The 25,424-nt window shown below is 35.8% G+C and overlaps 2 protein-coding genes across 2 annotated transcripts; both read left to right on the plus strand.

Annotated features, from left to right (window-relative positions):
• The first annotated feature begins 939 nt into the window (after positions 1-939).
• ROS4 (Acyl-CoA N-acyltransferase with RING/FYVE/PHD-type zinc finger protein) lies at positions 940-10,594 on the plus strand. Its single transcript, XM_089611550.1, has 9 exons — positions 940-1,284; positions 3,721-6,516; positions 6,631-6,754; positions 7,231-7,313; positions 7,534-7,778; positions 8,428-8,514; positions 9,024-9,123; positions 9,244-9,418; positions 9,814-10,594. The coding sequence occupies exons 2-9, from the start codon at positions 3,886-3,888 to the stop codon at positions 10,155-10,157; spliced, it is 3,789 nt and encodes a 1,262-aa protein (XP_089467676.1). The 5' UTR covers positions 940-1,284; positions 3,721-3,885; the 3' UTR covers positions 10,158-10,594.
• A 1,190-nt stretch (positions 10,595-11,784) lies between these two features.
• LOC149401176 (Galactosyltransferase family protein) lies at positions 11,785-15,249 on the plus strand. The gene is made up of 7 exons (XM_089613812.1): positions 11,785-12,329; positions 12,992-13,144; positions 13,230-13,312; positions 13,412-13,511; positions 13,685-13,798; positions 14,120-14,262; positions 14,739-15,249. Exons 1-7 carry the CDS (start codon positions 11,980-11,982, stop codon positions 14,831-14,833), a joined length of 1,038 nt encoding a protein of 345 aa, XP_089469938.1. The 5' UTR covers positions 11,785-11,979; the 3' UTR covers positions 14,834-15,249.
• The last annotated feature ends 10,175 nt before the right edge of the window (positions 15,250-25,424 follow it).

The raw sequence follows: 25,424 nt of genomic DNA on the forward strand, positions 1-25,424 counted from the left end.
GAAGCGGAGCTAACTCGCGCACCACGCGATGAACACATGACGCGAGAGGGGCTGGGCGCGCCGCGCCTAGCCCTCAGCGCGCCGCATTGCCTGGTCCTCGAAGGAGCACCGCGCGCTCCTATAAAAAGCAGGCGCGCACGACGCGCATCAGACATGGCCCGCCACGCCATATAGTAGGCACGACCGTGCGCTCCATAATGTGCGTCCAGAGGCCCTCCTAAACCTCCACATCCATTATAAATACCCCTCATTAGAGAGGGTCAGAGACATTTATTCTTCCTCCAGATTACTCGCTCTCAGAGTTTTGAAACGCTGCCATAAACTTTCAGCACACGGTTTCCTATGACCGAGCTCTTAATCTCCCGCACACAGCTGCGCCCAGAATTCTCTACTGAGAATCTCCCTCACCTCTAAGGAAAAACACGTATTCTCTCTCGGGTCATTCGATCCTAGAGTCTTGAGGCATCGCCGATGACTTCTCCTCGTTTTGTAAACTCTATCGAGCACAACCTTAAGGATCCGCACCTCACATAGCGAACACACTCGCATTGAATTACGTTATGACTTGTTCATGCTGTGCTTAGGTACGTAGGGAGCTTATTAGAAGTGCAGTCACACCACTTGTTTACTCTTTTATCTCTTCAAAGAACGCTTCTGACCAGAGGAACACTAACTCGAGACTTTTGAGTTTCTACATTTGACTCGAGTACGACCACTTGATTCGACTTTGGATCGAATCGCTCAAAATTTTAAATCGTTGTTTATTTTCGTGCGACAACAAAAACTATTAGAAGTAAAAAGGAAAAAAAGTAGAAAAAGGTTCAGTTAGAACTTAGAATACCACGCCCCACACACTATCCACACCAGTCATGCGAAACAAATTAATATTTTATTCTTGAAAACCCCCATTTCCTGGGTTTTTATGAAAAAACTTAGAAAATTAAATCAAAAGGAAAATTAAAAAGAAAACAACACACAAAGAGACAAAGCAGAGTGGTTTTTGGAGGGGAGAGAGAGAGAAAGAATGAACATATACACAAAAATAATAATATAACCCATATACATGTACATATACATTACACAGTTTTTCTCAGAGAGAAGCGAGAGAGAGGCGTTTTAGAGTGAGAAAGAGCACATGACATTTGTTATACAGAGGAGCTTAAGCCGTTTACGAAGCCATAGCCAGAGCCGAAGCATTATCTCTCTCTCTCTCTCGAAACCCTAGGTCTCCAATTTGAGCCACCCGATCTCGCTTGCATGTTGATCGGAAAATGCATTTCGAAGGTCAGTCCTGGTTTTCTCCCTCAGATTTGAGCTTAGTATCTGAATGCATTGCAAGATGGCCGGAGCTTTTCTTCAGGCTGTTCGGTGTTTTTGATCGTTGATTCGAAGAGAAATTCCTAGTGAAATGTTGATGTTTGTTTGTTTTCATGTGGTGATTTGATTTTGGATTTGTGCTATGAAATGCTTGCAAGTCGACTTTTTTTGTTTTTTGTTTGTTTGAGAATCATCAAGAACCCGTTTGGTTGATTTTTAATTGCTTGGATTATTTATCAATTTTTTTTTTTCTATCTATTATCACTAAATAAAAATGTGTTCAATCTAATATTTAATTTTTCTTCTGATTTTTGGTCGTTCTCATCAGTCTTGCAATCACAAGATTTGTGTGAGGATAGATTACTAGTTTTTATTTAATGCATACAATTTTCACTACAGGTAGTAATGTCTGCTTTTAGTCTCTAATTTATGAATGGTTATCATTTTGAGGTTGGCCCTATAGAGCTGAATGTGTTTGATCTTTCTACGAAGCTTCTGTTAATTTTCAGGTCAAGGCTAAGCTCTTTTATTATTCCTAAAGACATTAAGAGCTGGGTGTTTGAGTTAAGGTGTGTAATCTGTAAATTTTTATATTTTTTTAAAGAAACAAGGGACTTATTTATTTATTTATTTATTTATTTATTTTTATTGATATCGGCAAACCGAAAAGGTACAGAACACATCAACGAGTATAGATTAATAACGGAAAACTGAAAAGGTGTGTAATCTATAACAATGAGTTGTGGTCAGTAAATTGGTTCCTTTTGGACCCCGAAAGTCTTGAGGAAATAAATTTTCCAGTATCAGCTTTGTCAAATATTGTTTATGACATTTTGTACCGTTATAATTCGGTCAGAGGGCTCTTCGCTTTTATTTCTAAGTGTTGTTAGTGGATAAGGTAAGAGAAAAATCTGGGAAGAAGGAAAACTATTTGAGGAGAATAAGGGGTTTAGTACTTGAAAAGAGAAAAAAAAAGAATGTAAGACATATATTAGAAATGGTTTCTGTACTGCGTAGCTTGTTTGAGATCTTATTTGTTTGGTAGTATATTCTTAGAATTTTGATTGTGGATTCTCAATGGTTTTGTGATCGACAGTTAGATATTGCTTTAAATAGCTTGTCGTTTACTTATTTGTTTGTTAGTATATTCTTAGAATTTTGATCGTGGATTCTCAATGGTTTTGTGATCGACCGTTAGATATTGCTTTAAAAAGCTTGTAGTTTACTTATATTTTGATTCTCTATAATAGTGTGACTAGGTTTGCCATTTCAGCTACGTCCTGTTTTTCTATGCATGGCCTCTTTTTTGGCTCGATGTAGACACGTGTCTGCTTGAATAAACGATTCTAGGTATCGAGTTCTTACTATTTTGTTTTCTTCGATATTAGTGCACGCTTGATCTTTTTGTACAATAACGTCTTGTCTCAAAAGCTCTAATGTATAAAAATTGTTTGTACGTAGGTGTTTCTTGATTCTGTCCTCTAGTTTATCTGTAAGAATTTCCATTTGAGGCCTAGGGTTTTCAAGAAATTAATGAAGGCTAATATGTTCCCTTTCTCGTTGCCGTCACCCTTTCACGGACTTTTATTTGTTTCCATTTCAAATTCGAAAGGTAGATGTGAGTGATAAATGTACCTTGTTTGACTATGAAGGAACTTTTGACTCTCATGAGTGACATGTGTCATTTCTTGACTTGCAATATGGACGAATAGCGATTCGTTAGACGTGGAAGTGTCAATGGTTCTTTGTAATTTTTCCTACTACATTACCTTTTTATGCTAAATCGTAATATAAACTAGGTCTATGGATTCTTGGGGGAATATACACAGATGCTAGTAAATACAGCTTTAGTCAAAGGTGTTGCACAAGAGTGGCTATAAATGGTTATTGTAGAATATGGCAGCCCAACCCAGCTATTACATATTCCTGAATAGTGGATGCTTGTTGAAGTGGCATTTCATTAATTCTATCATCCTTAAATCAATTTGTCGAGATTATTGCTAGAGGCCCAGAAAAACTTCCAGCTTTGTAATGATTCATTGTGCTAGAATAATTATTTGATCAGCTTTGTATCTTGCCATTCTTCATATCATCTTAAGAAGTTGAAAATCAGGAACGAATGTCTATTTTTTCGATATTTTTGCCACTGTTTTATGATATCTGTGACTGTCTTAGAAGAACATTAGTGCCTATGAATTACATTATACCTGCTTGCACAAGAAAAACACGTGCTTGCTGCAGGCGTCAACTGTTTATTGATATTTCTAGGGTTTTTTTTTTTTAGTTTTTTAGTTTTTTTGTTTTTGTTTTTGGTTTTGTTTTGTTTTTTTTTTTTTTTTTTTTTTTAAGAGCTTAGCAGAAAGTTATATGTTCATTCTTCTTTCTATTTTGCTTTCCTTGCAGATTGCTTAGCAGCTGCTGGATAGCTTGGCATAAATCTTGAACAAGATGAAATGTTGTAAAGCTACCAGATGATAGATTCAGAAAGGATGCTTTCAGTTTGAACATTGAAGGAAAAGGATTGTGTATGATGCAGTTAGGCTGCCAAAAAGTACTCAAATTGTCAGCATGTTAAATGAAAGTGGAATCGAAGATTTTATCGATGATGGCTTTGAGGGGTCAGCGCTTGAGCGTTCTATATTCAAGGAGATTTTCTTCGGGAATGAAAGTGGCAGTATTAGCAAGAAGTGCCTTGTAACTGAAGCGATCAACTTCGAATGTGATTCCAGTAGAAATCCTGATACATCGATTTGCTCCAACAGTGAGAATTCCACAGTCACAAGTCATTCTTCCTCTAAAAGTCCATGCCTGGAGGACATATCCAATGTAGGCGAGGATATTCGGGAAGCCTCTGAACCGGCGGAGGATACTCAAAAGACTTCTGCTTCAGGGGGGGAAAATTCCGAGGAAGTGAGTGGTAAACATATAAAGTCTACTGCCAATGAAGTGTCTAATGCAAAGCCTTATTCAGGGAAGGATTCACCAGCTTATCAAGTAAATAATGTCTCTGGAATTTCTTCGCCAGCCACAGACCCCGGCTCGGAAGCGGTAACACTTCGTTTGGTTGAATGTTCTAGTGAGGGACTAACAACTAGCTTCTATCTATTAAAGCAGTGCGGAGAAACAGTGAGAGGATTTTCTACCGGCGAGCCTAATGTTTCGAAGTTCAAATTGCTTGCGCCGGAAGGGAATGAGGGAAAGGAAATAAATACTGGCATAGCCATTGCTTCACCTGTTTCCCGGGATAGCATCATATCAAGGCTTTTTCCTCCAATTCCTGCTGTCAATGTTCAAGTGTGGTCCGAGAATGCTTTGCAGAGTCCTCAAGACAAAAATTATGAGTGGGGTATATCTGATATCTCAGTCAAAGGAAACTTAAAGAAGGATCCTCACCAAGCTCTCAAGCACTATGCTCACGGATTACTCCGGGAAGCGGGATGGAGCATTGAAAGACGTAAAAGACCTAGTAGGAGTTACGAGGAGACTGTTTATCTACCACCAGTTGGAAAAAGACAGGTCCGTGAGTTTGCCAAAGCTTGGAGAGTTTGCGGGGAAACTTTGTTTCCCGGTAAATGCATGACAGAGGAGGAAGGCAATTGTAAGCAGTGGAATGATATGGACCAATTCATGTTGGATTTTTCTGATACTTTGGTGATTCTTGATAAAGATGCAAATAAAGATGGAAACCACTCAGAATTGGCTTATAAATGGAAGCTATTGAACCCCTTTGTCGTCGTTGTGCTGATTAACAGGAAGGTTGGTGCATTGAGAAAGGGAGAGGTGGTTAAGGCAATTAAAACTCCTTTGAATCGTAGGAATGGTAAGGGTGTTGGTGGTGGCGGTGTTACTCGGAAGAGAGCAAAAGGAGATCTGGCAACTTCAACTTCTGGGTCTGTTTTGGATGGTGAAAGTACTTTGATAGTTTTTGAGGCGAACGGCTGTTTAAATCAATCTATCAGTTGGCCACCAACTTCGTTAATGGCAAATGGGACAGGAAGTACTGTTGTGCAGTCAACTATTTGCTTATGTGACGTATCTCTTCATCAAGATAGAAGTACAAAATGCCAAATCTGTGATAAAGACAGCACTGTTCTTAATATGGGAACAGTTAAGGAAGTTGGATCTGTCATCAATAACAACAATGGCTTGTTGGAATCCCTTGACTGTCCAAACAGCACAACTTCTGGGTTGGTTCCTTTTCAAGGCTTTGATGTGGTTAGTCAGGGCTGTGAAGCGTCCAAACTACAGCTGGGAGACTCGTTTACTACCCCAGGAGATGTTTCAAAAAAGAAGTCGCGCAGGAAGTCTAAAAAGATATCTGAGATTAAGACAAGCTCATTATGCCAAAGTGGCAATCCAGGTTTAGCTTCTGCCAATGAGGCTAACTTACCAAGTACTAATGGGAATAATGGCCCGTTGGAGTTGAGTCAGGACCAGGGAGGCCTTGAAGCCGGAATTGGGTCTCGTAAGAAGTCCTCGCTGCTCAAATCTTCCAGCCGCCAGATTGAAAAGACGGGCTCAAAGTTGAAGCGAAAGGGTTCAGATAACAAGAACTCTAAAACTGTGAAAAAGAAATTGAAGAAATGCCGTGTTGAAGAGGGTGATTGGTTAGTATCAGCTATTATAAAGAACAAAGGGTTTAGCCCTGGTACTTCTAGTCATCCTTCTAGAAAGAAGGGCTGCAAATCTAAAGTGCGGAGGAAACGTAAAAGCCAAAAGCGATCTTGCAGGTTGCTTCCGGTTGACGATAAGCACTTAAAAGATGGAAAGTGGTATTCAGTAGGAATGAGGACAGTTTTGTCTTGGTTGATAAGTACTAAAGTGGTGTCTCTCAATGACGTTATAGAGTACCGAAATCTCGATGATAATGCTGTCACGAAAGACGGTCGGATAACTAGGGATGGCGTTCTGTGCAACTGTTGCAGCAAGGTGTTTACAGTTTCCGCGTTCAAAGAACATGCTGGGTTTAATCTGAACTGTCCAAGCTCAAATCTTTTCATGGATTCTGGTAAGCCCTTCACTTTGTGCCAATTTGAAGCATGGTTCAGTGAATACGGGGCTAGTAATGGAGCTCCAGCTGTAAAAGTTGACAATGATGATCGAAATGATGATTCATGTGGGCTTTGTGGCGATGGGGGCGAGTTATTATGTTGCGACAATTGCCCCTCTACTTTCCATCAAATTTGTTTATCTACACAGGTTTGTCTTTAGCTTCTTCTGGTAGAAGCAGATTTTTTAGTTTTCATTTTTGTATACTTCCTTTATATATAAATCTATTAAACGATTTTTTTTTTTTTTTGCTTTGTAATAAAGGATCTCCCTGAAGGCAACTGGTATTGCTCTAGCTGTACCTGTTGGATCTGTGGCTCTTTGGTGGACGATAAAGACTTTTCGAGTCCCTCCTATGGACTAAAATGTTCCCAGTGCGAACATAAATGTAAGTCTGGCAAGTTCGATTTCTGCTACATCTTAAATATGTTTACAGAACTGTGTGTACAACGCATCACAAACTATCTTATGGAGGTTAAAAATTAGTTTCTTGTATGGGAAAAGAAAAAAAAAAAAGAAGACAAATTTCTGTTTTGAGGTTGATTGGGAAATTTAAAAGCTAATTAATTAACATGTTCGGGTTATAATATGGAGTTGAAGATTTTCTTGGGTTTTATTAAATTTTTAAATTTATAAAGAAACTCTAATGATGGTTTTTGGAGGTTCTTTTGATTTAAATTGTGTTTGGGTTTAAAATAAAATCTCAGTCCCTTTTATTGTTTTTAAATTGTCGTGTAACCATTCCAGATAATGTTGAAACAGACTGATTCTGGTTTTCATGCGGGGCTTTAGTTTGATGACATTCCCCATTTGTTCAGCTCTGTTCTGTTTGACCTAATAGTATTATGATTTTCTGGGTAATAGATCACGACACTTGTCTGAAAGAAAAGCACAGATACCAAGAAGATGTATCCGAAGCCTGGTGTTGTAGTACAAGTTGTCAGGAGGTAATTCAGCATGTATTTACTTTTAGAGTAATTTATATCTGATATTATTAATACTTTTTTTTGTTATTATTAAACCAGTTTGTCAATTTTTTGGGCTTTGAGTATATTTGGGGCACTCTTCGGTCAATGAATATGAAAATGCATGACGTTCTTTATTTACTCTATGTGAAATACTTTTCAGGGCAGTAAAATAGGATTATTGCTGTAACTGTGTTTGCAGGTTTTCTCTGGCCTCCAATCTCGTGTTGGCGTTACTAATTGCGTTTTTGACCAATTTACATGGTCATTGCTTAAGTGCATTCACGATGATGACCAAAAGATCAACTCTGAGCAACGGTTTACCTTGAAAGCGGAATGCAATTCAAGATTATCCGTTGCTCTCACAATTATGCAGGAATGCTTTTTGTCGATGGTGGATCCACGGACGGGCATAGACATGATACCTCAAGTCTTGTATAATTGGGGGTTAGCCTTTTTTTCCATTTAATTTTTCATGGTTTATGTCTATTTTCTATATTGCTAAATTGGTTTAACATCAACCTTCACACTTGTGGGACTGCAATATCTTTATATGTTTAAAGTAAAAAGTAAAAACGAAAAATATTGGAAAAATGGACATTCATAGATTTAAAATAAATAAATTAAAAAATATTTTGTCACCTGCTTGAGAAATCAAACTATAGACTTCATTGGAAAAAACAAAGGGTTTCACCGAATTTTCAGAATATTGTTACTATGGTTTTATTTTTATACGTAAAGCTTTGAGAGTACCATCAGTTAACTAAGACTCAACTTTCCTACTAGTGTTGATATGTTAGGACCTTAAGGGTAGTATTGTAATTAGAAATTAAATGTTGAAGCAATTACTTGGTATACATAAGAGAATGATGAAGGGGAGAGTTAGGTAAATATTGAGTGAAAAATTGGATGTTTCCCGGGAGAGAGAATTAGCCTCTCGAAAGCTTGTAATATCTTGTATTTCTTATTTTGTTAATAATGAAATATTCAGGGTCTTGTAACGTTACAGACTTCGGGGATTTTCCCAAGTGATAGTAAAAGTAGTTGTCAAGTGAATAGTATTCAAATCAAGAGCCGTGTCTTTTCTGCCCTCCAGGTCAGACTTTGCGCGTTTGAACTTTCAAGGGTTCTACACAGTGGTGTTGGAGAAAGATGATGTGCTGATATCTGTAGCGTCCATCAGGTAGACAAACAATTTTTTTCTTTATTTTTGCGAAGTTCATAAATTATTTTGATTCTTTCTACTCTATTCATAGCCAAACGATTTGTGGTCACAAATCGCACGCTAATGTTCTTCTTTTTGCAGTAGATAATTTTGCTTCTAAATAGCAATTCGTGTTCACATTTACTCTCCTTTTAAGTAGCGCTGGAGCTTTTAACTGAATGAGAATCATTTTTTTTTTAAAGAAACAGTGACATTTATTGACAAGGTATAATCAACTAACTGTGAACATAAACATTTACTGAAAGTTGTGTGAAATGATTTTGGAGATGCTCGCAGAAGCTTTACATAGATTCTGGATGTTCGGGTATGCACTTGTACAGTGTAAATAAGTTAGGAGGATTTTTTTTACTTGCTTAAGTTTTGAACTTTTCCCCTGTATAACTTCTAATTTGCTGTGTCACTGTAGTTGAATTTTTCTTTTATTGGCACATATTTAGTTATCTAGTCTGATTCGTGAGTTGAAACAGGGTTCACGGGTCAACAGTTGCAGAAATGCCCCTTATTGCAACTTGCAGTAAATACCGTCGCCAGGGAATGTGTCGAATCCTTGTTAATGCAATTGAAGAGGTAAAAATCTGTATTTTAAAATGTTCTCAGTCCCTTGTTGCTTTTAGTTTCGACCTATAATCTTAATTGTTTATTTTTTATTTTTTATTTTTTGCTCTCTCTCCTTGGTTGTGTCTCTAGATGCTCATATCAGTCAAAGTGGAGAAGCTCGTTGTAGCTGCGATTCCGGATTTGGTGGATACATGGACCAAGGGTTTTGGCTTCGAATTAGTTGAAGAAAGTGAGAAGCGTAGCTTGAGTAAAATCAACTTCATGGTCTTTCCCGGAACGGTGCTGCTAAAAAAGACGTTATACAGTGAGCATTTTTTTTATCGCTCTTTCTCGTGTTGTTTCAGCTATAAAATCCAGTCAATTGGGATAGGAAATGTAAATTGGAAGGAAAATAGGATGGGAAATGTATAATTAATGAGGGGATTTCACTTTCCTTTTAAAAAAATCGAGTGGAAAAGGAAATCGATCTTAATTTCTGCACACGGGAACCGTGTTTTATGTCTGTTTTCTCGCTTTCCCCACTTCTTTCTCTCTCATTTTCCATGAATTCCAAAAAAACATAGAATTTTGATTTTCCTTCCTATTTTCCCTTTCTTATTTTTCTTTTCCCTCGTATTTTCATTTTTCCTCGTGTTTTCCGGGTTCTAAACAAAAAAATGGAGCCTTGGAGAAATAATACTCTTCTGGTCCTGAGTGCAGGTGATTCTTCCAGGCTGGTCAGTGAACCTTGTCCCACCCACCAACCCTCCCATTTCGTAATCGATGCAATCGATGTTATTGGAAACGAAAAAGAAATAGTATATCGTGTATCTTCAGAAGAACGAGAAGGATTGGCCCGAGAACAGAAAGATAAAGAGCAAGCCGAAGCGAAAAGCGACACTTTGCCAGAACAGTTTTCAAAGATGTCCAGCGAAGACTTGCCTCGGGATTTAGGTAGTAATGTCAAATCGTCGCCTGGTCTGTATAATCATGGCGATAAAACACAGCAGCCTGTGTGTGATTTGAAGGTAGGAATGAAAGTAGAAGAAGGTTTAAAGGTTTAAAAAAATTGCAAATATTTTTATGTTGATCGGAGACAGTTAGCCGTTAAAATTAGGGGAGGAAAAAAATAGCCTTTTAGTTGGACCTTTTTTTTGTTGCCAAGGAAAATTTTGGCTGTAAATTATAGAATCGAGATGGGTGGAATAAAAGTAGAGAAGGGAATTAGGGGAGAGAGAGAGAGAGAGAGAGAGAGAGAGAGGGTTGGATCTTGTTGTTGTACATTACAATGGGATTAATTTAAGGACATTTTGCAAAACAAGACAAGACTTTTTGTTATTCAGAGTGCGTTATGTTCAAATTGTTCAGAAAATTAAATTGGGGTTCTACTCGATGAAATTTCATTTGGTCTCGTCTTTTGAGTCAGAAGACCCCTGAATTTTTCATTACTAACGAAGTTAATATATATTGCAAGCTTTGGCTTATTCTCTATCCCAGGAAACATCTTAATATTTTGCCTAATTTTTCCTTTCACTCTTTTTTTTTTTTTTTTTTTTTTTTTTAATTTTTTTTTTTTTTTTTTTTATATATACCAAGTAACTGTTTAACTAACTATGAACTTCTGATTAAGATACTATCCTTAAGGTACTAACTATTAATTTCTGATTTTTCACCATGTTCACTTCAAATCTTATTAAAGACATTTCTTAATATATTATTAGTGACATAGTCGAGATCTTACGTTTAAATTTTCACTCTTTTAGAAAAAGATATTATATTGCTTTTTTAAGGTGGATCTCTCGTATTGTTCAAGTTAGACAAAGAGTTTTTACCTAATTGACTCAACCATTAATGGGTGTGTTTGGGATTAGCTTATTTAGGGTATTTTTTATTATTAATTTTTTTTTTTACGTTTGGTAAAATAGTTTTGTTTTGTTTTTTGTTTTTGTTTTTTTTAAGTGGATAAGTTTGATTAACATAGAAGAGAATTAAAAAAAGCTGGTTTTGGTAGCTTTTGAAAACTGCTTTTTTTTTTTTTTTCAATTATTATTATATCCTTATTAATTATTTTGTTTTCTCATACAATCTTACTATCACCACAGTTCTCAAGACTTATAGTCGTAGTATTATACTACTTACCTTTTTTTTATTTTATTTTTTTTTTTTTTTTTTTTATTGTCTAGTAGTATTACATATACACGAACTTTTGGAATTGCATTTTAAATTTAGAATTCAGTTTAGCATTTTAAGCTTTATTATATATATATGTATATATATTTACAAAGTACTATTAATGTATATATATATATGAATCACTACATTAATAATTACTGTTTAATATTTAAAGAGATATCTATTTTGGTTTTTTTTTTCTTTTCTTTTCTATAATCATATTTATTTTACAAAGCTTTAAATTTGTTTTTACTCCAAGCAAAATAGTTTACTAAACACTTGTCTATTTTTTAAAAACAAAACTAGGCTAAACGGATTCAATATTAGAATAGTGTCACTGTCACGTTTCAGTTAATAAGAATGCTTCAAGTTAATTTCGGAAACTATAGGCCTTTTTTTTTTACACCAAAACCAAACCACTTGAAAAAGAAAAAAAAAAAATACCTTTCTTGAATTGGACATGTAAATGTGTGATTAATTAAACAGGGAAAAAAAAATTAATAATTATAATATTTTTGGTTATTTGAAGTCTGACCCGACCCGACGGGTTAGTCTTTGGTTCATCTCAAGTTCAACCGGCGATATTCAGTCAGAGTGAGTGTCAATTCTGATCTCCTCCGCTAAACGACGAAATCTCTTTCCAAAGCAACTCCTTTGCTTGCTCTGAAAGTCTCTCCCGAAACCCCTATCATCGGAACCCTAAAATTCGAAACCATGCCTTCGTCGCCCAAACACTTCTTCCCCGCCCGCCAATCGCCGGCATTCTCCACCGCCTCGTCCCGGAGATCCGCCGTCCTTTTATTCGCCGCCGTATGTCTCTTCGTCGGGGTCGCCGGATTCGCCGTCGGAATCTCCTCCCTTCTCCGTCCGTCGGTCTGCGCACATTCCCCGCCCCGATCGGTCCGCGTCGTCTGGGAGTCTGCCTCCACCGGTGGCTCCGTCGTCCTCGCCGACCGGAAAAAGGTCCACGGCTTCGTCGGGATCCAGACCGGGTTCGCTTCGGCTGGTCGGAGACGATCTCTCAGGAAGACTTGGATGCCTTCCGATCCTCAGGGCCTTCAACGGTAAAAACATCATCACTATCGAAAGTTCCCCTTTCTCGAGTTTTTTTTTACTGAATGCGAGTTCTCTCGCTAGTGTTTTAGGTTGTTCTACGACTGAGAAAGACTTGTTATGAAATAGTAGAATAGAATTGGTGTCTTGAAAGAAAATTTACTGGTTTTGTTTCTTACATTATAAGAAGAAGAAGAAGAAGACAAGTTCAGATCTCTGAGCTTTTGACTGAAGCGAGTTATTTTAGGCTGTTCTACGACTGAGAAAGACTTGTTTTGAAATTACAGAATCAGTGTTTCATTACTAAAAATCTAAACTACCTTTGTTTCTCACAGTACAGGAAGAGAAGTTCAGATCTTCGATCTGCCTAGAAACACGTTGAGAACTAGCACTTATGTTCCAAAGTAGCTTAGAGTAATACACATCCTAGTTTTACTTGCCCATTTGTACTTTGAAAGCCCTCTAATGATTATTCTTGATACGTTAGCTGATCAGCCATTGAATGGTCTGCCCATAACCACCTTGAAACTAGCTCTTATGTTCCAAAGTAGCTTAGAGCGGTACACATTTCCTGAATTTACTTTCCCACTAGTATCGGGCTATTACTCTATTGACTATGTTAGATACTCTCGCTGATCGTCGATTGAATTAATTGGTATTACAAATGGTGCAGTTTGGAAGAAGCCACTGGGCTTGTTTTTAGGTTTGTCATTGGTCGAACGAATGATAAGTCGAAAATGGCGGGACTGAGGAAGGAAATCGCAGAGTACGATGACTTCTTGCTGTTGGATATTGAAGAGGAGTACAGTAAGCTTCCATACAAAACGTTAGTGCTAGCTCTTTGTTATGAATATATCCGTGGATTCTGTAGCTTTTTGGGATTTTAAATACTCTATTTCTTTTCATTACAGGCTGGCATATTTTAAGGCTGCTTATGCTCTCTACGAGGCTGAGTTTTATGTCAAAATTGATGACGACGTATATTTGAGGCCAGGTGATTTGATAGTTATTTGCTTTTGTCGCTTTCATACAAGGATTTTGTTTTGCGAGGAGATGGAATTCAACTTATGGTATCTCTATGCTAAAATTTCAGATCGTCTTTCTTTGCTCTTGGTAAAAGAGCGTACCCACTCCCAGACTTACCTTGGTTGCTTGAAGAAAGGTCCAGTTTTCACCGACCCAAAGCTGAAATGGTTGGTGCTTGTTGATTCGCAAAAAAAAAAAAAAAAAAAAAATTATTGTAGATAAAACTGGACTTACTCATAGTTAAATCTCAAAAACACCGTGCACAAGGGTTTTTTTATTAATTACAAGTAACTAGCTATCCTTTCGTACATGATAGGTTACGTGAATAAACGATATGCAGGTACGAACCATTATCTCATTTGCTTGGAAAGGAGTACTTTTTTCATGCTTACGGTCCACTATATGCTCTTTCTTCTGACGTTGTTGCAAGCTTGGTCGCTCTTAGAAACAACAGGCAAGTGATTACTTTACCCCTAAGACCTCGCTGCACATCCTAATTTTCATTGTCTTCACGCATAGATTTTATTACTGTTGTCAAAATAGAATTTCTGAAGTTTGTTTCTTAGTATTTTTGAAATAGCCTTTAGGTCCACTTCAAAAATTATATTGACCAGGGTGCACTACTGGAGTTCAAGTTTGATGGTTTGTGTTTGGATCTTTTTAGATCATTATAATACTGTTGAAACATTATTTTAGACGTTTTTAAGGTGTGTAATTCTGGATTCTGTGTAGTTTAAATCTAATGTAGTGCGGTCCTCCTTTCTCTGGAGGGCAGTTTTCGTATGTTTAGCAATGAAGATGTCACAATTGGTGCGTGGATGCTTGCAATGAACGTCAAGCATGAGAACAATCAGGCACTTTGTTCTGCAGAGTGCACATCTACATCTATTGGCGTGTGGGATATACCCAAGTGTTCAGGTATGTGTTTTGTGCTTATTGTTTACCTGGGTACTTAGAAAGTTGGACATGAATTTCTGTCCATTATAGAAGAGTATCTTCACAGGAACAGATAGAAGAAGAAAAGACGTTATTAACTTACAATTATTAGAGGGTAAATTAGGTTTGGTTTGTGGCTTATTCTCTAGCTTTTGGTAGAACGTACGATGTAGAAATAAGAAACCCTGTAACAACAAAGACTGGGATTTCAAGAGTTTGTCTTCTTAAAGATTAAACAAGAGTAATTTTTTTTTCAAGCTCGTATAGAATCACACTCGTGTCCATTAAACCGAAGGAGATTTTTTCCCTAGACCAAAGACACCATGTATCATATTCCTTTGTTTATGAAGCTGTTTTAGGTTCTTGACCCCATTACTAGTTTATGGGAAATGTGTTTTGGTTTCGAGCAAAAAGAGAAATTTGTTTCGGAGAAGTTGATAATGTTCAAGCTGAAACAGGGCTGTGCAATCCGGAAGCGAGGTTGTTGGAACTCCATGAAAAGGAGATGTGTTCGAAGAGTCCTACGATGAAGCCGGACGACGATTACACCTAAAACTCGCCATTTTTTTATGGGATGTGATTGGCTAATCCGGGTATTACAAGATGCTCTCTCTCTCTCTCTCTCTCTCTCTCTCTCTCTCTCTCTCTCTCTCTCTCTCTCTCTCTCTCTCTGCAGTTTTGATTCTTTATCACTTGTGATCTGTATTCATGAGTGTGAGCTAAACAAACCGTATATGAGATATGTAGGAATATGATAGGAGTCGTTAGGAAATGTATTTTCCATGTTATTTACATCTACAAAATCTAATGAAATATGATTCTTCCGAATTTTTTCCGGACACATTCCTACTACGTTGTATTCTGAAAATAAAAAATTTCCTGTCGTATTGTTATTTATTTATTTATTTATCTTTTAATGTATATATATATTTTTTTTCTTGATGTAATATATATTGAAATCTTTTTCTATTTTAAGAGTTCTCAACAATTTTTTAGTTGGGTAGGGTGGTGGACTCACCAACGTACTATGGGCTTGGGCCTACGCCTCTAGTAAAACCAAACTTATTCTTATTCTATGACTTGTACCAAGATTTTGGATCAAAATCTACTAAACCCAAATAAATTCTAAACTATGACTACCTATCTTCACTAAATACAAAAATACCCTTATTTTTAATAACATTTTATTTTCTTTCTTATTTAATTATTTGACTTTCTTTTCGTTTTGGGTTCAGCTCTCTTCCACTCTCTCTTTTCGTTTTTCAGTTCGTCATCTTTGTTTGGGATCATCTTTGTTTTTTTAGTTTGTCTTTTCAGTTTAGGGTTAAAGATTTTCATGAAAAAAATTGATCATATTCAAAGTGTTTAAGTCGTTGAATTTCTGTGGTTTTTGAAGTTAAAAAACAAAGAAAAAACGATTCTCGGGATTCTGGAAAATTTTGAAAAATTTCTGAAAATTTCTGGGTTTTCGTTGAAGATTTATTAACATTGATGTCAATAAATATGCATTTTTATTGACATTAATGGCAATAAATCTTCAACGTTTCTGGGGTTTTTAAAGTTAAAAAACAAAGAAAAAAAATTCTCGGGATTTTGGATAATTTTGAAAAGTTTCTGAAAATTTCTGGGTTGTCGTTGAAGATTTATTGACGTTGATTTCAATTTAAATGCATATTTATTGACATCAATGTCAATAAATCTTCAAAGGAATTTTCCAGAATCGTTGAAGATTTATTGACATTAATGTCAATAAAAATGCATATTTATTGACATCGATGTCAATAAATCTTCAACGAAAACCTAGAAACGTTGAAGATTTATTGACATTAATGTTAATAAAAATGCATATTTATTGACATCAATGTCAATAAATCTTCAACGATTCTGGAAATTTCCCTTGAAGATTTATTGACATTGAAGTCAATAAATATGCATATTTTTATTGACATCAATTTTCAGAAACTTTTCAGAATCTCGAAAATCGTTTTTTCTTTGTTTTTTAACTTTAAAAACAACAGAAATTCTACGCGGAATCCATGGCGGGCTGTTCCGGCGGACACTTCGAGGTCGCCGCCGCCGGGATGGCCATGGGCTGCTCTCCGGCGGCCATGACCGTCGTTCCCGGGAGCTTCAGCGTCGGAGATTCCCAGGGCTGCTCTCCAGGTTTTTGTAATGATGTTTGTTTTCATAATATAAACTAAACAATTGTTTTTGTTTTATTAATTAACTAATAAAAATAAACTAAATATGAAGGATAAATATGTAATTACTCATTTCATTAAGTCATAGTTTATGATTTATTTGGGTTTAGTAGATTTTGGTCCAAAATCATGGTACAAGTCATAGAATATGAATAATCCCCTTCATTTTTATTCGGAACATCATAATGTTTTTAACCTGCATAAATAGTGACGGTTTTAAATCATTTTAAAAATAATCTTTTGAAATAGAAAACATATTTCTGAGATTATTTTCCTTATAAATAAAATAGAAAATTTAAATAGAGTCCATAAGAGTGAACAATTTGTTTATAACTTGAAAAATATTATTTTTGCAATTAAAATTTTAAATACACTATTTTTACAATAAATTTCAAAAACACATTATTCCTATCTTTGTAACCACGGTTTTCCTCCGCCATACGTGAGGGCTTTTATGATATTTCGTGGCACCGACCACGTTTCCTCAAAAAAAAAAAAAAAAGGAATTCTCGACTCTGCGGATGACATGACAATGTTTTGCAATTAGTGAAAAAGCCACATTGTATGAATTTTTTTCAAGCACATGATGATGAATGAAGGTTTTTTCTAATTAGGCCATAGTAAAAAAAATAAAATTATATGGGATATGTGTCCTCTTTAGTCATTGTTTTCACTTTTCACACTACCTTCTGAGTCCCGTAATTAATTTAATTTTAATGCAGTAGGCGATGAAAGATATTCGAGTTGATTTGTAAGACGGAATTTCCTAATAAATTCATTAAAATCGTCAATTTGTATACAAAGGTTTTAACATATTATTATTAAAAAGTACAATATTTAATAATTGTAAATATATAATCATCTGCGGAAAATGAATATAATTTAATTTTTATGCAGTAGGCGATGGAAGATATTCTTATTGAATATGTATGACGGACATTTCCTAATAAAATAAAAAAGCGTCAAATTTTATACAAAGGTTTTAACACATTATTGTTACTTCATATACGTCACTAAAAGTAAAATCTTCAATAATATTAAACAATTAATCGGCTGCGGAAAATCATTGTACTTAATAAAGTATCCGGAGTAACGAAAGTTGTTTGATGAACAACACAACAAGCCAGAAAGAAACAAACTTTGCATACAAAATCCAAAGCAGAAACTAATGGACAAATGCTAATGCTAAATTTAAGAACCCAAATAAATGTATAAATTATTTGTTCTCTCTCACACACATTTACAACAATAATAATAATAATAGCATGTGAAAAGGTGAATAAATATTGGTTTTCATGGGAAGCCATGTTCTGCCACTTCATGGGTGTTTCCCATCAACAATGCAACATATAAAGGGAATTCAATGCATGTGGGTAGACATGTGTGCAAGTTTTTCTTGTGTTACATTACATTTTCATTACAATACATATAATATCATGGATTTATGTCAATTCATGTGGTTGACATGCTTCCAAATTATTACATTCCAATGTTTGTATTGGAATCCACCTGTATCTTGGTCCTACGTAATTGGATCAAATATTATCTGTACTATTGAAAATAAGTTTAAAATTATTATCTCATATCTCCTTGCACTAGGATTCAATCCACAGTTAGATCTGGAAGGACCAATTTCTCTTTAGGCATATGTGTTTGTCATTATTATTATTTTATTGCATCATGATTTCTGTTATGATTTTATATGGTTTCGCTCGGCAGACTTTAAAATTATATAATTGGAATGAAGACTAATGAATCTATTCTAATTCTAGGCAGCTTCACATTTTCGTAAGAAAAAAAATATTTATTATTATTATTCATTTTCAGTTAATTATCTTTGTGAGTACAGAGAAATCAAGTGAAGTTGTAAAAGAATTCTTGCATAGTGGAAACAGGAGTGACATCCAAGCAAACATCTGAGACTATTGGGCCCCCCCAATTGGGTGCTGGCCCTTTCAATTGGGCCAACAGTGTAATTATTTTGATGGGTTTTCAAAACTCTTATCATGAAAAATATGGCTTTTGGGCCAATTGAGATGCGACTTCTCTGCCCGCGAGAACAAAATTATAAATGATTAGGCAATTAGAAAATTGATTGTTCTTTGACACAAACCTTATCCGTAAAAAAAAAAAAAAAAAAAAATGAGGATTTCAGGTTGTCCATAATCACAGGTGGGCCTTCATAAACACGCAATTAATTATCGTTTTTGACGAAAGTTGTAATGTATGGCTCAAAAATTGTAATAGATTCCATGATAAATGAATTGAGTTTTTTTAAGAGTGTTGCCAAAAAACTCCCTTAGTAAAAAATAATTGCTATATAGTACATACATGCATATAAAAAGCACGTGTATGCATATTAAGTGTACTATAATATTTACCAACTATTGCATATTTGCTAATTGCTAGTGATTTTTTTTTACCATCAACCGAGCAATTGGGTGAACATATTATACACAAAAATTGGAAGTATTCTTTGACCAATACAATGTAGTCTTTATTAGCAATATATATATATATATATATATATATATATATATATATATATATTAACAAAAATAATCGTCTAGTATATACTCAGTCAAGATATTACATTCCTTTTTATTTATTTATATATTTTGCAAAAATAAGTTTGCTACATGCATGAAGCCACTAAAGGTGCATTTGATATCAATATGAGAGTAAAAAAGAAGGGAAAAAGAATATATATATATATATATATATATATATATATATATATATATATATATATATATATAGGATTACGCAGTGATCAAATTTTAATATTTCATAATATCAACTAGACACATGCATAATCCATTCAATTCCAACTTCAAGATATACTTTGAATAATAGTACGTGTCGTTCACCGTATACAAACTTATAGAAACAAGTTCAGAGCATTATATGTACTTAGAATATCTAGATAGTCACTGAAATGAACATATATTGTTCAATTAATAGCACGAGTATTTTGAATATGTATATATGGACGAAAAAAATAGTTGCGAAGAAGTCATTATCTGAATAATCTACAAACTTGAAGGTACGTTTTCGAAATTGTAAGGACATTAAACCCAGAAACCGCTAAATTACAATTCTTCTCACATTACCAAGTACAAAAGGACACTAAAAAAAAATAGAAATATAAATATAAATAAAAGTCCATGAATATGATTGGTTTCTGGTCCCGTTTATCAAATGGACATCACGTGTCTTTTAATTTGTAACTTCTCTCAATTACCTCCAATTAACTCTCAAGATCAAGACTTCCATTTATTTTCTTTTCTCTCTCGTCCACATAAATACCGTTATTTTATATATATATATATAACAGAAGAATCCTCTCCATTAAAAAAACACTGTTCAATAAACGGTAAACAATATATTTTTTTTGAAAACTTTTTATTTATTTATTTTTTTTGTAAGAAAAACTTTTTTTTAAAAAAAAGAAAAAAAAGAAATTGAACCATAAACACAAATAATATTCATTTCTACCGATTTTTTTTCCTTTTTATCAGAAATATAAAAATATCTCTAAAAAATTTTAAATACATTTTTTTCGAACCTAAATATTTCTGAACATGCATCTATATATTTCTTTCTCCGAACTAAAATATATTAATTATTCCGCAGCAATGCGCGGAGCATACCCCTTGTATATATATAAAATATATATAAAGAAGAGTTTGACCTCTAATACTCAGATTACTATTCATGCTACAGTAGCTTTATATATATATATATATATATATAGAAAAAAGAAGAGATAAGACACCCAGACGCAAGCACCGTCTATTTGAACCGAATTATTATTATTTTTTTATCAGTTTAAAAGTGTTTTTAAAAAACTTTAAATTTATTTTTTCAAACTTTAAATATTTCTGAACATGTCTCTGTATATTTCTTCTTTCAAGTTAAAATATATTAATTATTCCGCTGCAACGCGCGAGACCACTGCTTGTAAAATATATAATGCACTTGTAAAATATATAATGCACATACATATTGTATAATGTTTTTTTTTAATATATATATATATATATATATATATATATAAATATAATGTTTGTTATGAATGTGTACCAATTATATAGGTAACTTCTGATAATTGTGGATGATATGTATTAGATGTAGATACTAACTCATTTAATTGATTAATTAATGGTACGAAGCCAGCCATTGCTCAGAGATGCTAGAGCTCCCTTCAAATTTATTTCTTTTGCATATTTTGTTCAGTTTTTTTTTCCCTTAAATTTATATTAAATATTTACAAATTAGTCTCCTCTGAATTTTTTTATGCATATTACCCCCCTAATCTAGAATTCTGGTTTTGTCCCTATATATACATACATATATATATATATATATATATATATATATATATATACATATATATATACACACACAAGACGCAAATAATTATACATTTTTCTTGAAAGGACAAATTGTATGAGTTTTAATGATGATGACAATATGTAGATATATCACATACATATGTTATGGATTTTGATGATGAGGACAAACGATATGAACAACCCAACAAAGAGGTAAACTCAAATAAGAGATAATTGTAGGGGATGTGAGGAAAGGAATCCAAAGTGGCCTTTTAAGAAAGAAAAACAAAGTGCTCATATATTTATTTGTTTATTAATTCATTTACCAGCCTTGCAATATATGCCCATTCCCATGTGATTTTATGCCTTTACTTATAGCATTTTATGTACGATCCAAACATATCACTATCCAATAATGCCGCCCCTATTGTATTGTATTATATCAAGCTCGATTGTCTAATACGATTCTCACCCAAAACATAAATATATATATATATATATATATATATATATATATATATATATATATATATATATATATATATATATATATATATATAACATCTTCAAATCGATGTTTTTTTTTCCCTTTCCTTCTTAATGGTTTTCATTGTGTAAAAATACTAAACGAATTAATTTTAAATTTTAGTCGGGGCAGTCAATGAACTTAGTTAATTTGTGTGAAAAAATAGAGAATCCTATATATATAGATATATATATATATATATATATGTGTGTGTGTGTGTGTGTGTTATTTAATTAAAATGTACATATAATTTTCAAATTTAAATTTCTTACTCACTCACTTTCACTCCCGCTCATCCAACTTATTATGTGTATTAGACTCTAAAGTAGAAAAATAAAATATAAAATGTTATAAATAATGGTTTGTTCATTAAAACCAAACGAGATTTGTAAACAATTAATTATTTAACTATTTTTTTTCTCTCCGTTATTTGTGATGTACCAATTTTTATTTCTTACTAACCGAGCGTATGGCAAAATCCACGTCCGATCGCATGCCATCGCCACCACATACCGTCTCCACCGTATGCTACCGTTTACACGAGTTTACTCTCCTTTTTTTTTATTCCCATTCTACATATTTCAAGCTCTTCAACTTGATTCATGTTAAAATGTCAGCTTTGATTTTTTTTATGTCGATGTGTAGATAAAAGTGACAAATTGTTGTTGAATTTGAGATTATGAAGTTTAAATTTATGGTTTATGAGGTTGATTTGTATATAGGGTTTGATGTTGTATATATATATATATATATATATATATATGTGTGTGTGTGTGTGTGTGTTTTGGTCGTTCTTTGGCCCAGATCTATGGTCACATAGTAGCTCGCAGCAAGATGCGGTGATATGCCACGGTGATATGCCACCAAAGTTCTCACCGACTGTAGATGACTGTTGCGGTTGACCACAACCAACCACATCCGACTGTAGATGATTGCAGATGACTACAGTTGACCATAGCTTACCGAGACAAGACCGACTGCAGGTGGCCGCATTAGTTCTTGACGATTTTTTCTATTGTTGTGCCAAATTTTATAAAATTTGTAAAAACAATGTTAAATCATAGCTCTCTCATGACATAATACCCTGAAATATATAAAAATTTTGATATAACAAAAATAACTAATTTACCCGTTAAAATGTGAGAGGGAGAGAGAGAGAGAGAGAGAGAGGTGAACAACAAATAAGAGTTGAGATTCAAGAGCTTTATAGTAGAAAGCTTTTAATGTAGCTTTCAGAACCTTGTGGCCGAGCTTCAGGAGAGTGCCCCCTTAAAAGCTGATTATTTTATCTTTGCTGTAGAGAATTATTGCTTCTTGGGACCTACAGACTAACCATTGGCCCCTTAAGTGAGTTGTCTGGGTGATCTTATTTTGTACGTCATGAAAGACTGTGTTTGATGATCTCGGGACGCAAACGGTTACGAGTAGTTGCCCAAGGAATCGCACATCATTGCGAGGATTAATCCTCGGTGAGATATCGTTTCGAGGGATCCTTCGACCGCAATGGCAGGCGAGTCGATGACCTATGACGATGTGAGGGAGCTAGAGGACCAATCGTGATCGCGTAGACACCCTAAAGTTCCATATGGGAGCCTGCAGGCTCTATTGTGAGTGCTCTGATGGCCTGAGGCATTGTGTGGCTCCGTTCGGGCATTATGAATGAAGCGCTGCGCAAGAGCCCAAAGGGCTCATCGTGAAGAGTTGGATGCGTCGATTCGCTGTGTAGGGATGGAAACCTTGTAGTGGAGCTTGCTAATGGAGTGGGGTGTCGTACAAGACACCACATGCCTCATAGGCGCTACATGGAATCCCGGAGGCGTCATCGTGGGTGGGCGAACCATTAAAGGCGCCGCGTGGATGCGCAGAGGCTTCGCCGGGGGGGGGGGGGAGGGGACCCCAGAGACGCCGCACGATAGCCCGGAGGCTTCTCCGGGGGGGGGGGGGGAGGGGAACGCCGCGCGGATGCCTGATGGCTTTTTCATGGGCGGACGGACCCCCAGAGGTGCCACATGGTAGCCCGGAGTCTTCGCCGTGGGCGGGCGGACCTCAGAGATGCCACATGGGAGCCCGGAGGCTTCATCGTGCCTTGTGCTGCCCTCGACCCGACAAGAGGCATTTCTTCGAGGGGTATCGCAGGGCGATACTATTGTCAGGGCTCAATCCTTGAAGAAGGTTGGTATCTCATAAAGAGACTTGGTTGTGAAGAGGTGAGATGTCTCAATCGGAAACCTCGAATTTTTAGTTTTGGTGAGAGCGCGCGAGTCTTTTCATGCCCCCTCTTTCTAGCACCAAAATGTTAACGCTTGGAATCATATCAACACTGAAGAGCCATCGATGGTTCAACATAGGACCGGACCCTGAGGTTGCACGTAGGTTGGGTGTCACCAAACGCCTGAGATCACCGATCTCTAAGAGATGGTTAGTGGTCTATTCTGTTTGTCTCCCGTGAGAGGAAAAAACATGAATTATAGGGACCCTGAAAGTTTTCCTTCGGCGAATACTGTGACGCTCCACATTAGTATTAGTGTAATGTAAACGTGTATAGAGCAAACGTCCTCTATGCTTGGAAGAGTACTAGATCGATTTTAGTGATTTAGAGTGAGGATCCCATAGAGTATGGGCGTGCTCAGGTTGTGAATGGCTTACAGATTATGAACTGAGGACTCCTATTTATTGGAGTTAGAGCAGCGTGAACGCACAAATTGGATCGTGAGGAGAAAGCCCACGGATCCCTCTCAGGAGGATGTCCCGCGAGGCCTTGATGGTCGAGGCGGGGCATGTGTGACCGTCGGTGAGGCCCGCGGGGCCGTGGTGAGATTTCAGCTGAGTCTTGTGCTCCTAAGTGGGGCCTAGGTGCTCCGAGTGGACCCCCCGAGTAGGTTCGCCACTCTGGTCCGTGAGGTCTATCAGAGGAGGGTGGGCCTCATAGAGAGGTGTGCGAAGCCTTGGGCTTTGCCTTTGTCGTCTGCGGAGCCTATTCCTTTCGAGCTGAGCTCTACATGTCCTTTTGTCGAGGCTTCTGGACCCTGTTGGAAGCCTTCCAAGCTTGCCTTTGCTAGTTGGGCTTCGCTTGTGGCTTACGGGGTTCGCTCGGGCCCTTGGTGACACGGTCTGGTCGTGTGGGCCTTCCTAGAAGCCTACGAAGCCATTCTCTTGTGGGCTAGGCTTCGCATGTGGCTTGCGAGGTCCGCATGGGCTGCGCCTAGGGTTTGGCCGGACTTGGACTAGAATTCATCGTATTTAGCCTTTTTCCGAGGGTTGATTTGGACCTATAGCATCCATGACTCTCATGAAAGAACTATTAAACATAATTAGTTCCGAAAAAATTTATGTGGTTGTTATTGTATATAGGATTTTAGAAAAAATATTTAGCATAGAAAATATGGCGGAATTCAAAATATTTTCTTATTTCTTAAAACCGATTATAAGAATGTATACATGATGCATGATAGTTTGAAAACGAGGTCTAAACTTTTGGACCCTTATGAGAAAATCTTAAGATTTAACCATTGGACATAAAAGTTCACGAACGTTCTCAAATGTTGATTCCTAACGTCAATTGATTCCACTAAAAAATTGAAATTGAAAATCTCTTATCTCATTTGCTTACTTTTCTACTCTATGCACTACTTCATAATACATTAAGATCCATTGAATATATTTTATGTTTACTCTTCATGAATGTCATTAATTAGATGACAATTAGAACATTACCATTTTATCCTTCTAGTTTTTATTTCCTTCTTCTTATTTGTTATTTGTGAATAAGCACAAGCCTTCTTAGTGAGATGGAGCTACCATATCACAATGCTTGATTCAATGAGTTATCTCGATTGGATACTAGGCCTAGTTATTATACTCAAATTTTGAAGAACAAAGCACGAGGTGATATATATTGCATTTCAACACTCTTATACATGAGTTGCATGTCTATGGGACTCATAATGCCAACATGACTAAATCATTTCACAAAGTGACTAATCAGAAGTTCTTAATGAAGAACATTGATCATTGGCTCATCAAATGAAGATGACTAGCCATAAGTAACTATGGCTCATCTCATGATATTAGGCAAGCATT

The sequence above is a fragment of the Urtica dioica genome, chromosome 4, assembly GCF_054948205.1.
Source record: "Urtica dioica subsp. dioica isolate 48M chromosome 4, U.dioica_male_clone48M_v1_H2, whole genome shotgun sequence".
NCBI lineage: Eukaryota > Viridiplantae > Streptophyta > Magnoliopsida > Rosales > Urticaceae > Urtica > Urtica dioica.

What these genes read in the sequence shown, in the direction of transcription:
- ROS4 (XM_089611550.1), top strand. Translation starts at nt 3,886, where the DNA reads ATGTTAAATGAAAGTGGAATCGAAGATTTTATCGATGATGGCTTTGAG. An exon ending in GTAGTACAAGTTGTCAGGAG is followed by an intron (nt 7,314 to 7,533) that starts GTAATTCAGCAT and finishes CTGTGTTTGCAG; the next exon opens with GTTTTCTCTGGCCTCCAATC. An exon ending in ATATCTGTAGCGTCCATCAG is followed by an intron (nt 8,515 to 9,023) that starts GTAGACAAACAA and finishes GAGTTGAAACAG; the next exon opens with GGTTCACGGGTCAACAGTTG.
- LOC149401176 (XM_089613812.1), top strand. Translation starts at nt 11,980, where the DNA reads ATGCCTTCGTCGCCCAAACACTTCTTCCCCGCCCGCCAATCGCCGGCA. An exon ending in AGTAAGCTTCCATACAAAAC is followed by an intron (nt 13,145 to 13,229) that starts GTTAGTGCTAGC and finishes TTTTCATTACAG; the next exon opens with GCTGGCATATTTTAAGGCTG. An exon ending in GTCGCTCTTAGAAACAACAG is followed by an intron (nt 13,799 to 14,119) that starts GCAAGTGATTAC and finishes TCTGGAGGGCAG; the next exon opens with TTTTCGTATGTTTAGCAATG.